At 42.5% G+C, this 18,557-nt stretch overlaps 1 protein-coding gene across 1 annotated transcript in view; it reads right to left on the reverse strand.

Moving 5' to 3' along the window:
* Positions 1-8,585: 8,585 nt before the first annotated feature.
* DICER1 (dicer 1, ribonuclease III) overlaps positions 8,586-18,557 on the reverse strand; it is a 73,319-nt gene continuing 63,347 nt past the window's right edge. The window contains exons 26-29 of the mRNA XM_088464380.1: positions 15,098-15,366; positions 10,960-11,122; positions 10,020-10,095; positions 8,586-8,836 (exon numbers count right to left, since the gene is read on the reverse strand). Of these exons, the coding sequence (XP_088320506.1) occupies positions 8,671-8,836; positions 10,020-10,095; positions 10,960-11,122; positions 15,098-15,366 (674 nt within the window). The 3' untranslated portion in view covers positions 8,586-8,670. The remainder of the gene's footprint in view (positions 8,837-10,019; positions 10,096-10,959; positions 11,123-15,097; positions 15,367-18,557) is intronic.

The raw sequence follows: 18,557 nt of genomic DNA on the forward strand, positions 1-18,557 counted from the left end.
ATCGCAACCATAAGGTGCGACGAGCAGCTACAGCTGCTGAAGAAATCCGAGAAGTCAGGGTACTGATATCCAAGGCCGCTTCATTGATATAAGTGGCCGAATCTCGGAGATTGCCTATCAACTCGGTCTGTTCAGCCGAACAGTCGGAATCCAAAGACGCCTCCAAACTATCAGCCCAGCGCTCCATAGCTCTGGCTACCCAATAAATGGCCATAGCCGGCCTGGCTGCCCCCCTGCAAGGGAATAAACGGACTTTAGGCAGATCTCCACCTTACGGTCCGTAGCATCCTTCAAGGAGGACATGGGCAATGTGGCACTTCGGACTAGGCGTATCACATGAGAATCCACCTGTGGAGGAGATTCCCACTTAGAAAAATAATTGTCCGCAAACGGATAAGCCACAACCAAGCGTCTCTGAGGCTGATACCGTTTGCCAGGGTGTTTCCACGCCTCCTCTAAATGGTCTACTAACTGACCCGAAAGAGGAAACACTGTGGCGTCACCCTTAATATCCTTAAAAAAGGCATATTTTGACTTGGACAGCGGAGGATCTTCATCCTCAATCACTAAAGCCGTGCGGACTGCCCAAAATAAGTCCAGGAATATAAACCTTGGACTTAGCGTCCGACTCTTTAGAACGGAGAGGTTCTTGGTCAGAAAGATCCAGAATCTCCCCATCATCGGTCGTCACCCTCATAAGGAGCGGACAGATACGCCACCAGCCGCTTATGTGGCTGCAACACAGACTCCCCTTGTAACACGTCCGACAAATGCTGTACAGAACTTGTTAGTGAATTAACCCACGCAGGCGCCTGAGAGACCTGAGGTGGGGATATAGGGAGACTGGGGTACCATCAATTGTCTGGGGAAAGCCTGCATGGGTGACGACACCACCGACTGCTGGGACAATCCCATCTGTGAGAACGCAGGCTGCGGAGCTAACTGGCCCACAAGGGTTGTAAGCACTTAGGCGAAACAAGCCCACGGCGGCTCCTGTACCGGAGCCGTGACAGTAATTGGCCGCGCCAATAAATAACACTGTCGACATAGCCCCTTCGCGTTACCCTCCCCCTCCCCTCTCAGACATGATGGTAAGTATGTGATCCCTCTCACTGATACTTGTTAGTATAGTGGGAGAACCACCCTGCAATCACCGCACCGCAAGGGCTTTAGCAGAAGAAGAGCAGGGACAGTGAAATGGCTGACAGTAGAAAGTGAAAGTACAGGCAGCAGACGCTAGCAGAAGTCACATACGATGCAAAGAAATCAATTCCTGCACTATCAGCGCTGATCCTCAACTACACAGACACAGAGCCTGGTAGGACACAGCGCTGCATACACAGACCTGTAACCAACGGAGGAGAGGTATGCCGGGGGACCCAGACCGCGATGCCACCGATCATCAGCGTCCAGCAGCGCTCACCATGCTTCCAGCAAAAGATGGCCACCGAGGAGCAGAGAGGAGGCCGGCCTGGGGGAGGAGCGCTGACACAGGGCCAGTCAGCAGATGCAGAGAGGGATGTGTGCAGCGGGGGAGGCGCCGGCTGTGTACAGGGAATGCGCGCTCCCCGGGCATGCAATTAACCGCTAGCTGTGACCCCAGATGCTTACCAGCATCCCCGGATCAGTACCGGCGTTCTGGTACCGGCGGGGGTGTAGGGAAGACACCATGGACGTCAGCCTTGACTGTCCATGCTGTACTTCCAGATGAGCAGCCACAGCTGCTTGCGAAGAAACTTCAGGGGCTAATCTTAGCCCCCTCTAAACAGGTGCATCCGACCCCGAGCCGGGCACCAACGAAACTGAGATGCCTTGGCTCGGGGGCGGGGTATAGGAGGGGGACCCTAGTGCATCATGGGAGGCTGAAAACTTTAACTCTATGGTGCCCGATGCCATCACCTATACCCCAAGGTATCCTGTGGATACCCTATGGACCCTGATGTAGAAAGTTAATTTCATTTTCAGCCAACTGTAGATTATATGAAATGACCCTATGAATGTGGATATCGTATGTTAACAAAATAACATTTCCCAGGTTCTGTTCCGAGACCTTCTTGAAGATTACTTCAGTTTTGAGGATTTACTTTAATTACAATTAGCCACTCTGTGCTCCTGACCAGTAATTTGACAGCCCAGAGGGCAGTCTGTGAGAAGTTTGTGTGGTTGCTCCAGGTCCAATGTATGAGGGACTTTTAGAGTGGAATTAAAGTAGTTTCTTAGTAGGAAAGATATATCAAGCCTTAAGTGGAGGGGTTTCTCAAGGCAACCAGTCAGCTTCTGTCATTTATCTAGCAAAGTCTTTGAATTGACAGCTAGAAGCCGATAGGTTACTTTGTGGAACTTCTCCACTTGTCTCTCTCCAAGGCTCGATGCATCTCCCCTATAATGGGCTAAGCATTACACACCATCAGGTGTACACTCTTAGATCTCTGAGCTATAGCAGCGTCTCAACAGTTGTTCTATGTTATGGTTTAAGCACACAGAAAAGTGCAGGAAAACAGGAACACGAAACACATTTCACCATCTCCCAAATAATCAGATCTGGTCGTACAGGATCATTTCACCTGTACATGAAGTTAGGTGATGAGCTTTCACATAGACATCAACTTGTATAGAGAGCTGGATCTCCAAGACGGTGACCTAATAGCGAATGTCTACCAGAGGAACAATAAAGATGGACAAGGATTCAACAACCAGAACATAACTTTATTGGATATATTCAGCTACAGTTATTACAAAAACTATTAAAAGGTATTTGTGATCCATAAGGTGCAGACTGCAAATTCCTGCAGTATGATTACAGTATGAAAGTAACTCGAGACAGCTGCAGCATGTGACATTGACAATTTCACCCTCTCCAATCCCTACTCCGTCTCTATAGACTATATACAATAGGACTGCCTGCAAATTTTCATGATTTTGCTCACAAACATTTCCTGGTCAGGTCACCGCCGCAAAGAATTATGGGCAAGTGCACAGTTTGGTTCGTCTCTGGGCAACCTTAAAAAAAATAAAAAGAAAAAGAAAAAATGCCCCAAAATAAAATCAGAGCTAAATTTATAATTTGCAAAAAAGTAGAATTTTTACATCCTCAAGTATTATGCTCGCTGCGGGTGGAGTAATAACGGATATACCTGAGGATATTCGCTGCATGATTTAGGAAAACTGGCTGATTTGATTAACAGGTGACTTTTGTAAACCTAAAAAGTGGTATGTAGGGTAAAAATTGTAAATATATATGTATATATATATATATATATATATATATATATACACATCTCCAAAGTCCAAAAAAAGACAATCCGCACTCCATTTTCATATGCAAAAATCAACATTCTTTATAGCCAATACATGCATTTAATTTTGCCATCAGATCCAATAATCCAAAGTGCCATAGTGCAATAAAAAGTGCATGTTAGAGAGAGACAGAGTACTTATCATGAGAGCATAATCATCATGGGAGGATCTGTGGCAGAGGACCGGCAGGATGCACGACAGCCGTTTCAGTGCTAACAAGCACCCTCTTCCAGGGGCAGTGCAGCAATGCTGAATCCAGTTAGGATTCAAATACCTGTTCGGTCCCCTGTCACCTCTTCTCCCAATTACTGACAACCAATCCCCGTGCACTCACCTAAAAAAAATAAACCAGAAGGTCCAGTATAGTCTCCTACTCACGTGCAGCTGCTCTGGCTCACCACTAAACCGGAAATGTCGCCCGCACATCGATCACATATGCGTTTCACACAGATCACGTGCGCGTTCCATATAGGGATCATCCTCCCGCGATGAAACGCACATATGTGATGCGTGCATAGAAAACAAGTTCCCGGGAAGGACGCAATTTCAAACATTATACAGTGTCAGAAAACCAACAACTGATATATATTGTTACATAATCCCAAAACACATCATCATTAAAGCATGATAAGAGACTGATGCCGCAGACTTGATAGCACCGAAACGGCTGTCGAGCATCCTGCTGCCGGTCCTCTGCCACAGATCCTCCCATGATGATTATGCTCTTATGATAAGTCTCTCTCTAACATGCACTTTGTTTGCACTATGGCACTTTGGATTATTTGATCTGATGGCATAATTAAATACATGCATTGGCTATAAAGAATGTTGATTTTTGCATATGTACATGGAGTGCGGATTGTCTTTTTTGGACTTCGGATTTACTAAACACATTCAATCCTGCACCCTATCTTTCGATTCATGGAAGAGTGTGCAGATTTGAGAAAATAATATATATATATATAAATATATATATATAATTTTCCCCTCCCACCCAGTGCTGCCGGCTAGAGCTTATTCTAACACAATTCATACTAACCCATAACATTTTAAAACTACACACAACCCACAGACTCAATCTAACTACTTTAGGCTTCTAAACACATATCAATGGGATAAAAACTGCAGTTTTCATTTGCTTCAAATGTCAAGACGGGAAAAATTCATAGTGCACATTATATATATATATATATATATATATATATATATATATATATATATATATATATTTATATTTTGATTTATGAATACTTTTATGACATATTACAAACGTGTATATATGTAAGTCGAAAAAAGTATATTATATATATATACATACATACACACACGTCGTAAAAAATATATATATATATATATATATATTATTTTTTTTCTGGGAATGTCACGGATAATAGCTAGCCCATAGTTTTTTTTTTTAACCAAAAAACTGTACTACACAATATCCAGATGTTCGACTGAATAAAAAAAAAAAAAAATCTGCCACAACCAGTAATTTTGTTTTGCATATGACATAACGTAATGGCTGTTTGTTGTGCAAGAATATGACACCATGCAGGCATAAAAAATATCCTATTTTCAGATCAAAATGACAGCAAATCTGAACCACATTATTTTGTCATTCCCGTTAAGCATATAGTCATTCTGAAATGAGGTAAAGCACGGTACCGAGTGCAATGCTTATTTGTGCTACATAAACAGCAAAGGGAAAAAAAAAAAAAGCTTAAAACACACATATATATGCAGCATAGTTAGGTCTATTCAAAGTACAGTATTGTAAATCTAAGACGGTCAAAAATATACAGTTAACCAAATCACATCTCCAGAATGCTGTTCGGTCATTATAATGACCACCAAGAGTGCAATAAAATTCTCTTGTTTGCTATTTATTTTGTGCACTGAAAACTGTTTAAGTATATTTGCATTTTCCATCCTGTCCCCCTGAACACTTATTGCAATCGTCTGGTGGAGGGTTATACAGATCGAACTTTTAGAGGGCAGAGAGTCAAAATGAGATCTACGCTTGGTATGAGGCATTCAAAGAAAAAAATTAAATAAAGCAGATTAAGTATGAAGTGATCGGCTCCACTATAATGCATCATAGGAATAAAAGCAAACATGCACACAAAAAAAGACATAAAAATAAGCATATAAACGGGTTTCTTGACACTCATCTGGTTTTGGCAGAGAACAAGAGGTCTGAAGAAATTCTGGTTCGCAGATGCTGCAAAATCCCGTTCTATCCCTACATGCAATAAAGCAAACGGCAATCCTGATTTATGACCTGTGAGACACTTGTTACCAAGTACAAATTTTAGAGTTGCCATATGGTCAGGTAAACACGAAACAAGGTTGCGCCAGTAAGCCACTTAGTTTCGATCATGGTAAAAATCCATGAACATGCAGATCACATATTTTAAGATTTCTATAATGCGGTAGAAAATACAGGAGTTGCAGATTTTTCAATTAGATTTTCCTCTGCTACATTTTTCTTCCTGATTATTATATTAGAAAAAGGTTTGCCACCCGTGGATGAATATAACAAACATTTTATTATTTATTAGTAGATTGTCCCAATGTGAACCTTGTGCAGGGTTTTATACACAAATACATAACCTAGAGGATATATTTATTATGTAATTTAATTAAATAGTGCCTTAATTTTTCAGGGTATTTTTGGGGAAAAACAAAAATAAATGTACATTATTATATTTAATGCTAATTTCATTATGGAGGAATGGGTGAAGTACTCTACTTTAACATTTACAAATAGAATTATATTTTGTTTAAAATCTTTTGATAAAATAATAAGTTTCTGAAAGAGTGACTAAAATTTTATATGATTATGCTTATAACATTGTCGTGAATAATTGCAAAATTAATGTTGTAATGAGAAGTTTATTTAATGACTATGATATTGTTGTTTGGTTTTCCCATAAAGATGAGAAGTTTATTTAATGACTATGATATTGTTGTTTGGTTTTCCCATAAAGACAATTGCAACAAAACAAAAAAAAAAAATTAAGAAAATAAAAATAAAAAGATTGATGATAAAAAAAAAAAAAAAAAAGTGAACCCACCCCCCTCCTAAAAAATTAGAGGTCCTTTTTCTAGGTTGCAGACTCGGTTGTAAACTGCTAGCTCCCCATGTATGGGAAGTAGTCGGGATGCTGGCGTTTAAAATACTGATGCCAGAATCCCGGCACCAGAATTCAGACTGCTGGCATCCCGACGGTTAGTATTAGGGCTAGACCGCGGGAGGGGAGGGTTAGGGGTAGCATGCTTACCTTATCCTGTTGAAAATGCCGCTGTCTATATGCTGGCTACCGTCATCCCGACCACCGGTACCAAACCCCATGTACAGCGGTGGAAAACCTGACATCAGGCTGTAAAAATATTTTAAAAGCATATCCTTTGCCAAAACCCTTAATGGAGCAGCCTCTGTGTGCCCCAGCAATGTCACTGATTGCTAGTGAATTGATAGGTTTCATCCTCTCTGTGTATGAAAAAGCTACACTAATCAAATGGATAACTTCATTAATTCAACATATTGCAATGGTAACAGTGTTTTTGTCTTAAATACAGGTATTTTGTCCTAAACCGAAACGCAATCACAGGATAGATGCTGGGTGTTAAAGTTAAGATAATTCTCTTGTGTTGACCAATTAAGAAATATAAATGAACGCAGTTTTGAAACAAGAGACAGCCAATAGGACTATTACTTACAGCTGTATTTTAGAAGGTGGCTGAATGCATCCCTAAGTATATTTTTTTGCTATTACTTTTGAAGGAAACAGGTAAATTAAAGAGGTAATATAGTTACAGTGCAAATAAAAAAAAAATACGCATTTCAAGCATAATACAATAAACATAGCACCGAGACAAAAAAGTAAAATATAAAAAGCATGCAGATGTGAGGACGGAAGGGGGTACATGGAAAAATAAAGAAAGCGTAAATGAGGTATTCAAGTGAAGACTGTCTACATAAAACTCACTACAGAAATTTAGGCTAAACCCCTCACACCAGTAAGAAGAAAATAAAAAAAAACACAAATAGAAACACACTATAGCTATCTTCCCCCTTCCAAACAAGACAAAACAATCATTGATTAACCAAATCACAGATAAAAGCAGTCTTATTCACATCCAATTATTATTATTTTTTTTTTAAACAAATTCCGGAATCATTTGGTGGTAAAACTGATGTGCAGCAACTGCGGCCTTACAAAGTGGTGACAAGTGGATAGGAGCCCTCCGTTAGATCACTGCTTAAATAAACATTTTTGCAGCATATTTTACATTTGATATGTTTAAAGGTTACTTTCTGAATGCTCCAAACTTCCCAGCATTTGTCTGAAGTCTTCACGCGTTTCTGGGGGTGGGGGAGGGGGGGTTTAGGAGGAATTCCTTTCTAGTGGATGTTTTTAGTCCTCATTGTTTAGAAACGCACCCAATTGTTTCCATCACAATAAGACTGATAAAAATAGTCCCAAATGTAAAAGAATTTAACTCACAGCCTTACGAACATATCGAAAAACCTACAAGATTTACCGCATGCACAATGAATTCAGACATGGTTAAGACCTGTTCGAATTAACAAAGGAGTGATATTCTTCTCTATAAGGCAGTAGAATTCTGTTATTTAGGAATTTTGAAGGAAAAAAAAAAATTATATAAATATATATATAATTTTTTATTTTTTTTCATGTTATCCATCCGGTTAGTAACACTCATCCTCTCTTTACACAAAGCAATAATCACTCGCTTCTTGACACAAAAGTGCCCCCCATAAGTGCAATGTTAATTGTGAATGTCAGTATATATATATATTTTTTTTAGTTTGCTCGACATTCATCGAGGACAAAACTGGTAAAACAGAGTTCCCGAATCAGACCAGATTGTCCTATACAGCTTATAAAAACAGATCTCTGAAAATGTGAATGAGAATAAAATACTTACGCACATATATAGAATTTTTTTCATTCACAGGTACATAAACTCTCTTTTCAAACAGCCCCAAACTGAGCGAAGCCCTCCCGAGAATAAAACTACAAAGACAGGATGGAGACAGCTTTGAAGACTTGCTAAATTTCATGGATAAAGCACTCTTGTGATCAGACGTAACAGAAGTCAGGGCAGATGACCAGATTGGGTTTGCCTACTCTCCTCACCACGGCAGAGTACCTGCCGTAGGGGCTAGTCGCGGTCTCGGGGATCCAATTAATGCATGTGTTTTTAGTGATCTGCACCAGGCTGAAACATCATTCCGTCCTTAATTGGTTCCTCAACACCATTAGATTCTAGACGTCACAGGTATGTTGAACTCTTGCTGGTTGAGCTTTGTGCTCAGCATTGCAGCGATGAATAGAATTTTTCTCAGCTGGTTGCGACCTGAGGTTGATTCGCTTTGAGGCTCCGGAGGGCTCGTCTAGCAGCTGCTGATTTGGCAATTCTGTAACTCCTGCCAACCCCTTTGAATTTTCCTTTTCCCACCACTTCCACAGTGACCCGGACCTTGCCATCATACGTCCTCTCTGCCGGACTGCACGACAAATGTAAAAATATTACTAGGATACAACAACACATTTTACAAGCTTACTCTGCTCAGAAATGATGTTGCCTATCCGCGATAAATGTATTCCAGTACAATGCACTTGAAATATTGCTGACATTTGAAATAAGACGTCTGTGTAAAATCGCCAGACAAGACACACAGCAAAACACAATCAACATGTCGCACATGACCCCTAAATTGTGGTTTTAATTCGCCAGTTTGTGACATCTCTTCCCCCGATGGCTGTAGGCCGGGGAAACCTCAGATACGGGAATATCACGAACAACGGGTTTTTTTTTTGTACACTCAACACCTGCTCGTTTAAAACTTGTACAGTACGCAATTCTAGACCACCATTAAAGTCCCTTTCACATTAGCTCATAGTTGTCTCTGCTACAGCCAATGTCTTGTCCATGCAACAGGACACATGCACGCAAAGATACTCTGCTCTGCTGTGAAACAAACTAAAGTCTGGATGCACTAACAGTACAAGCAAAGCACATAGTCTATCAGCAGTGCTTTCCTCATATTATAAATGATGTGCTCTTTTCTCAGACTTCATCATAGCAGCAGGTTAGCTGGAGAAAGGCTAAAAGACCATTTATTCGATACTCAGCACAGAGAAAAGTGTGGAGAAATCACAATCTTCCCCGCTTAATCGCTTCTCTGTGCAATGTCATTTAGCCCTCATCGGTTTTGGTGGGGGCTCCGCAAAGATGATATCCATCTCTGGATGGCGTTAGGCTTGCCGTCACCACAGAAAAGCAGGTTCTTTCCCGGAGTGTACAGCGTCTGCGGGTCCCACGGACTGGTTCTGAGTGTGCGCAGGAATACGTGCATTGTACTAAAAAATATAGGTGTTGCCAGCTTTCCCATTTGCACTTTTTGTCTGGCCGGGACAGGTCCTGTTTGCTCGGCCAGTAGTTTCACATAAATGTGTAATAAAACTACTGACGAGAGCCGCAGAAAATATTCAGCAGTCGAAAGCAGATTCTTCTAAATAGAGCCCTAACATACGTAAATATGACTTACCTTCACATGGATGAATAAAATTGCCTCTTCATATCAACACCACGTGGTTTGGTTTTTTTTTGTCAATGGACTGGAAACAAAAGACACACAATGCCAGAACACCCCATTCCCACATATATATATATAGGCCCCGGCTCACCTGAATTTAGCAGTCTCTGGCTCCATTTCCAATAATTCCCGCACAGGGGAACGGGGAACATTAGCCGAAAACTTTTCTGTAATGGAAAACAGAAGGTTTTATTTAAACAGTCAACGATTACCAGCTAAATGCTTTTTCAATGCAAACATTATGGGGTGTGTTTATTTTCTGACAGTTCTGCAGGAGGTCTCGTGCGTCCGTCTTTGGTCACAGAGCTTGGGAGCTCCATTTAATTTTTTAGGAGAAAAGTATTTATGATGTACTCAAAAGCATTTTTTTGGAGGGGTCGGGGAGATTTTCCCATATTGAATCCTTTAGCAAAAGATGGCAAATACCGCATGAAAAATGTAATCCGCACATTAAAATATTTATTTCTTAGCGATTAAGGATTTGATGCTTAGAGCTGCACTACCACCTACTAAAAGGCGGTACCTGTATTGCGGCGACCAGCCAGTGTCTTGGGGTGGGATTGGGGGAAGTTGACACAGCAATTTGTACCAGTACTCCACCGCTTTTATCCACTTGGTATATGGTAGCTCACCTACAAGACAACTAAAGCTCTTTCCTAGAAGCGGACGAGCTCAGACCGCCATCGCAAGCTGCGTCAATAAGAGGAGCCAGTACTAGGTAAGCTGAGGTCTCAGACACTGGCACATTATTATCCTATTAACGATAATCACAAGTACTGCCCTGTTGTGTTGCCGCAGACAACTGTGTCTTGGACTCTGAAGAACAGACCACTTATGAGGCCACCAAGCTTCAAGCCCTATTAGGAATGTGACTGCGGTATTCCAATGGTGTAATACGTATGGAAGGCCTCTTGGCAGAATCAACACAACATGAAAACTTTAGATAGATGAGTAAAAAGGAGACTGGAAGCACTGCAAACGCTCACACTGTGGTTTCCATAATGTTTTTCTAGACATAAAATAAAAATTACCTATTAATGGTCTCATCATTGGGTAGTAAACCTGCCATACGGTTTCCAGCGACATGCCGCTGTCCATGTAGATGGCTCCGGCAAGTGACTCAAATATGTCCCCCATCGCCTTTGGGACTTCAATGTCTTCCTCTTTCTCTTCATCCTCTTCCGACCTTCTCAGCTGCGGATTAAAAAAGAAATGAATGGGTGTATGTTATTTACCTGCTTGTTTAATCCACTTCCCTTCTTGCTTGTATTTCCTTTTTATATCACCAAGTTCCCCCTTCATTAGGCAGCCCTGCTTTATAGGTCTCTTACACCGCCCCCCCTCCCCTACTCTCACTGCTAAGCCCTACTGTCTTATTCATGCAAGACAATTCCCTGAACACCCAATAGCTGGTAAGTTTGGCCTAGTACCAGGTGGAACGTTGGAGGTGGAATAGGACATGACCAAGACAAATCGGTCAGGGAGAGGCCAAGGAGAAACTATGGCCGACAATGAGCAAAGAAGAATTAGACACTGTTTTGCTCATAACCTGAATAGAGAGCTCATAAAACCCTATCTAGCATATGCTTACCTCTATATTTGTGTAACCCATGTCCAATAATGCCTGTGTGTATTACAAAGTTGTTGTGAAAGAGTTAATATATATCCATGCCTAATCACTGAGAAGGTATAAAACTTGCTACAGTACACCGTAGTTTTCATCAGCGGTGCATGGTTGAGCTGTGGCGTGAACCATTTGCACCAGGGCACGGGCTTTGTTGCAAATTCTGTAACACACCAAGGATGGCGCTCATGCACAGAATTCAAATTTAGTATGTCTATAAATGTAGAACATCATGAACTAAAAAAAACCCCAGAAAATGGGATTGTTTTCCTTCGGTTAAATCCTTCACTTTGAAACCATCACGGGGAACATTGGCGCTTTCTGGACACTGGCACTATAAATAAAATCAGACATCTGAAGCTCCCCTTTCCTCTGTAACGCCACACTGTAGGGAACACCGTTATTTATGTTTTTAAACAAAGTCCCAAGAGATAAAAACAGGGATCGTGTAAATCTAGAAAAAAAATAAAAAAAGTATTAACTGATGACCATGTGGCCGGCCAACACAGCTGACCAGCTGAAGATCCATGCCACCCACGCTGCTCTTGTTCATCTGACAGAGTGAGCCTTCGTGTTTTAGGGAACAGCCTTCACCACTCCAATGTAAGCACGTGAATAATAAAATAGACAGAGATCCATCCAACTAAAGCCTGCTTATATACAGGACAGCCTCTTTAAGAAGCATCATACAGGACCAGTAGGTCATCACAGTCTCCTAGCACTCAAGTTTTCTTCTAAAAAGTTTTTTTAAATGCCTTAAAAAAAGTGAGAGAAGAGATCAGTCATCCTCCATGACTGCTAAAATCACAATGGAAACGGCCTAGAGGAAAACCATCTTCCATCTGAGAGATTTAAGATCAGCTGACTCCAGTGGTTCAAAAGGAGCTTGTTGAATGGTGGCCTCAAATGCATTGGGAGTCGGAAGAAGGTCAGCACCTCAATTAAGAGAACCAGCCTCTTGTGGATGAACATAGAGTGCACAGAGATCTGAACCTTGAGTGAACTTCCTTTCACACCATTATCCAAGCCATCCTGTAGGAATAGGAGGAGACGGGCCAACTGGAAAGAAGTCTTAGCGAACTTCCGATACTCCAGCACAGAAACATAGGTCTTCCAGACCCCATGATAATTTTGTGGTGAAACAGTTCCTGAGCATGGTTTTGATCACTCTGTCAGAGACTAATGATCTTATCCAGCTCTGTGCTGATTAAGATGAAGAAAAAGGCAGAGACTCCAAAATCTTCTTAGACACTGAGGCCACCTCTCTCAAGTCTCGAGCAAAAGTGTTCAGCAGACAGTATTATTGGAGCTACATTTTTCGGCTTCAGTTGTTCCTGTCATCCAAAGCATCATGACCCAAATATTCAGAAACCTCTCAAATGTACTCAGTAAGTGACAATAATTCAGACACAGGCCTTCCTGACTGCAAGCCCTGCAGGACTTGTTCCGAACACTTTTCCACTGCCTTACTGACCAAAAGCGGAGGCTGAAATAGGTCTCAGAGAAACATCGGCTGCTACATAAAGAGACTTAAGGATAATACAGACCGGAAAATGGAGACCATCATTAACAGCTGCAGCATTCGGGACCATAATAGTGGTGGCCTTAGACAAATGCTCTATAGCGACCAAAGGTGGAATCTCCCATTTAGCCGCATCCACCTTTGGAAGAGCATACAGGGTCAGCTGCAGTCAGTGGGTAACCTGAACCTCAGTTCAGGTTTGGTTCATGCCTCACAAAGCTAAGAATCCAACTGGAGGGGATGAAGGAAAGGAAACCATTACATCATTACTCAAGCAACTTATCGGGGTTCGCTGTCCTGCATGTGAAATGCCTTTCAGACTGCAGACACTGAATCATCCAAACCACATCAGCACAAAAGGTTCTTCAAAGTACAAGGAGTCCTCAATGTAGGGCTCTTCTGCTACTTCAACCTCTTCCTGGGAGGAAATGTCAGAATCAGATCCTCTCCATGGTGGGACAATGGTTGAACTTTGCCATGAGGAACACTCTCCAGCGACTCAGCCAGGGCTTGCACCCAAAAAGACTTATCTAGTGGTGTTGTTGAGGGTCCAAATGAACCATGACCAGATACATGGAATCAGCCACTGAAGCACCAATGACAGAGGTGGAGTGACTGATCTGATCACCTGCCACCAGGAGAAGACACAGTGCAAGATCACAGATTGGGTCAGGGATCTAGCACAAGTAGGCTCTGCGATTAGTGGAGCATACCGCAGGCATAAGCAACAGTCAGCTGTAAACCTCACATGTTGTACATAAGGTTCTTGTGCCCCACTGACTGCTGGGCAATTTAGACTGGCATTTCACTCTCATCTAAAAGGTCATGGAAGAAACTACTCCATATTTCGGGAGTAATTTCAGATCATTCTCAGACATGACAGATAAGTAGGAGAAAAAGATACAGAGAACTCAAGATATGAACCATGTAGGTAGCACAAAATCACAGCCAGCCAAGTGTGAAATCACAGACATCCACTCAGGTAGAACCACTCCCAGTCAAACACTTACCTACAGCACACAATACAGGAAAGGGAGAGCCAGAGAAGCAGGACTGTGATTGGTTGGATTCAGTCAGTGAATAAAATCCTGGCAAGGATAGGTCGGATATGCTGCCCGGGGTTGGACTTTTCTATGGTCCAGCCCAAAATCAGACATCCATTTGTATTGGATGCATCCCTTACAGCTTAAATTATGCCTAGTGCGGGTTGCCGATGGCAGCAGTGGAAGCTGTTCTGGACCGGGGAAGCTAACTGTGATTAATTCTTCTCTCAATTGACTTGGAAGCTTCCTCTGGCACGCGGCCTGGAGCTTCTGCACCTGTCCGACGGCGGGGTGGCAACGTATGAGCCCTTCTTTTCACTATGTGTAGTGGACTTTCCCAAGCCGCTCCAGTCTGCTGACAGTACAGCGAGGCTGTCTTCTGGAGTGGCGGACTCAAATAACAGTGGTGGGAAATTCAAACATATTATACAAGAAAAAAAAAAAAAAAACAGAAGTCCAGGCTGCACAGAAGTCCAGCAACAAAGCAACCTGCCCAGATTACCCCTCCAGGATGGGGGACACAGAGGGAATGGAGGAGTTTTAGACGTTTGAATTAATTTATAGAGCCAATGACCTGAAGGAGGCTGTGTATCCCTATTGCACCAGAATTCCCCAACTGGATGACTGAGAAACCTTAACCCGCTGCCACTACTAAGTGATCATTTAGCTGATATTAGCGAGCTCTTCACTCTGGCTAAGAGATAAATCCTGGATCCCAGTGGAAACACTGCAACTTTCATTTAATATTGGGAATTAACTCAATTTATGGCTTTTGCAGTTTGGGAATAAAGAAATATTATAAAGTATCAGTGATAAGAACTATAAAAGGGATTACGTTGTCACATGTGACGTCGTCATACGAATCCCAAATCTCTGCTTTAAACTATGTGTTCACAGACATAGATCTCTTTACCCGGGAAACAGAGACACAACTACTCTATAGTGATGAAAAGCAGATTTGTTGAAGGACAGAAACTTACCTCCGAGTCCATTCCCTGCATCTCGTTCTTTTCCAGCTGGAACTGTACAAAGTCATCAATGACGTGGAATAGTTCAGGAGAGACGGCCTTGAAGTACTTGTGGTAGTCGTATTTCACAGCTAATGATGCAAATATGGTGTTATTGACGAGCGCGGAGCGCAGGTCGGTCAGAACACCGGGGGAGTGCTGCCGGGGGTCTTCATAAAGGTGCTTGGTAATGAGGTAGTCCAAAATGGCATCTCCGAGGAATTCTAAACGCTGGTAGCAGTCTTAGAGACAGGAAAGTAAAATCAGTGAAAGTGCAAAAAAGATACAAAAAATAAAAATCCAACTCTACAGTAATAAAAATACTGCCAAAAATCAAAGTTTTAAATATTACAAAGAAAAATGAATTCTTTATACTATTAGCTATGAATTAAATACCCTATAGCCAGCGCAATGTTCCTATACATATGTCTGCTGCAGTTCTAATGAGCTATAGGGGTGTAGAATCCAAAATGTTTGGGATATGGGGATTCCTGGATAATGCGCCTCCAAGTAACCTAAAATACATAAAAATTAAATTTTACAGATCACTTTCATTCCCTCAAAGCCAATAGCATTCTTAGGCTCGTTAAACGTCTCCTCGCTGTGAACGTGATCATGTGTGCGCGAGTATGAAACACAGCAGTCATTTTTCCCTGTTCCCTATTCGCTAGAGCATTTCTTCTACATAATAAACAAGCTGTTTGGCTCTCTCTCATCTGTCCTAACCATGGACACTTACTGGATAAAATGTTACGTCTATATACAAGGTGTGGCTATTAAATAATGAGACAGTACTTGTAGAAAATAAGCCATACTGCGTGAGTTAAAATGGAGTGGGGGAACATTGAACTTGGACTATCCCACAAGTTGCAAGTTTAAACCCTCTGGCACAATAGTCTGCCGTCAAACAGCTTTCCTGTCGTCTTTTTTTCATGCGTCATAAAACTCCATAGTTCAATAATAGAGCAACGTGTCAACTTAAATTTTTTGGTCAAGTTGAACAAAAAGCCCACCGAAATCTTTCCGTATGTTAACCGAGGCTTATGGGGCAGATTGTAATTCATGTGCGCGTTTGAGTGGCGCAAAAGATTTAGCGACAGTCCTGCTGATGTTGATGACTAGAACGTCCATGGCAGGCCTTGCGTATCAAAAACAAATGAAAATGTGGAGAAAATTGTTCGGACTGACCGTTGACTTAGCATACGAATGATGAATCAAACATTACTACAAAATTGTTTTAGCAACTTTGTGTGACAGAATCAGAAGAAAGAAGCCAAAGATGTGGAAAAATAGGATTTTGGTACTTACCAGTAAAATCCCTTTCTCCGATTACAACAAGGGACCACTGGAGATCAATGCACTGGGTTATAGATGGGTGGATGAGTGGAGCTGGCACTTTAAATTTAGAATTGTGAGGGACTCCTCCCCCTCTATCCCCAAGAAACCCCAGTACCCCAGTAAAGAATTGGAGCCAGAGGAGCTGGAACAGAATCATAAGATACAACTGAGGAGAAGGACTCAAACAAGAATACTGCAAAGCCGTAAAGAACATTACAAAACAGAATACAATGGCAGGTAAAGCAGTGCTGGGCGGGCATCCAGTGTCCCCTGTTGGAATTGGAGAAAGGGATTTTACTGTTAAGTACCAAAATCCTATTTTCTCCTTCATCCACCAGGGGACACTGGAGATCAATACACTGGGGACGTCCCAAAGTTTTTCCCCTGGGTGGGAGAGCCCTGAGAAACCTGCAAAACTTTGCAACCGAAACTAGATTCCAAAGCTGCAAATGTATCAAACCAATATTAATGAAAAAAAAGTATGGACCGTAGACTAGGTGGCCGCACGGCATAGCTGGGAAGCAGAAGTGCCCTGACGAGCAGCCCAGGAGGCTCCTACAGAGCGAGTGGAATGGGCAAAAATAGTGAACAGAGGAGACCAGCCACCAGAAATGTAGGCCTGTCGAATGACTAGCCGAATCCATCTGGCTAACGTCTGCTTAGAAGCAGGCCAACCTCATTTGGAAGCATCATAAAGAACAAACAGGGCATCAGACCTCCGTAATGCAGCCGTACGGGCCACATAAACCCTGAGAGCCAATAAATGTCTAGAGTGAGTGAAGATTGAGAAGTATCCAACAACACTGGAACAATCGGCTGATTGATGTGAAGAAGAAGAAACCACTTTCGGTAAAAAAGATGCCTTAGTATGGAGCTCTGCACAATCATCGTGAAAAATGAGATAAGGAGGCCGACAAGAGAGAGCTCTTAATTCACAAACCATCGTAGCCGAAGCCAGAGCCAAAAGGAGGACTGTCTTCCAAGTAAGAAGCTTAAGGTCCATATCCTCTAAGGGTTCAAAACTGTAGGATTGGAGAAAAGTTAGCACTAAGTTAAGATCCCAGGGGCTGTAGGTGGGAAAAAGGGAGGCTGAATACGAAGTACCTCTTGTAAAAGGTCTGAACCTGCGGAAGGCAAGATGGCACTGGAAAAAGATAGACAACGCCGATACGTGAACCTTCAAAGAACCAAGGTGCAAGATTGCCTCTAACTCAGACTGAAGGAAAAAGGAGGAGTCGGGAAATCGGAAAGGCAGTAGTGTGAAACCTCTGTTGCTCACACCAGGCTACATAAGGACACCATATACGGTGATATTGAGCCAAAGTGATTGTTTTACGAGCACGGAGCGTCTTAAGATAGTGGGGACTCAACAACCACACCGATAAACGCAGCCGCTGTAAGTCCGGGTAAAGGCAAGGGCCCTGAATTTAGAAGATCTGACTGAAGAGGCAACGGCCAGGGATCCTCTATGAGGAGATGCTGAAGATCCGAGAACAAGCCCTCCGCGGCCAGTTCGGAGCCACAAGGATGATGGTTGCCGTTTCCCTCTTGATCTGCTTGAGAACCCGTGGAAGAAAAAGAAAAGGGGGGTTGGGAAGAGGTACACAATTGTGTACTTTCAAGGAACTGTCAGAGCGTTGATTGCCTCCTCATTCGGGTCTCGAGTTCTGGAACAGTATCTGGGTACCTGATGGTTGTGTCTGGAGGCCATGAGATTACTTCTGGCATACCACACTTCCTTTCTAGCTGATGGAAAATTTCCGTGTGAAGAGCCCATTCTCCGGGATGGCTGTCCTGACGACTGTGGTAGTCGGCCTCCAAACTGCTGATATCTCCACCAGATGGAACTCCGCCCAATGAAGTATACGATTAACTTCTAGCATAGCCATGCGATTGCAAGTCCCTCCTTGCCGATTTATGTATGCGATGGCTGTCGCGTTGTCCGATTGGACACGGACCGGTTGACCATCCAGCAGAGGAACGGCTTCCCGAAGGGCATTGAAAATTGCTCTGAGTTCCAGGACGTTGATCAGTAAACTCGACTCCTGTCGAGACCAACGGCCCTGGAAGTGATGGTCCCGAACCATCGCTCCCC

This window comes from Taudactylus pleione, unplaced genomic scaffold (assembly GCF_031769625.1).
Source record: "Taudactylus pleione unplaced genomic scaffold, aTauple2 ptg001661l, whole genome shotgun sequence".
Classification (NCBI taxonomy): Eukaryota; Metazoa; Chordata; class Amphibia; order Anura; family Myobatrachidae; genus Taudactylus; species Taudactylus pleione.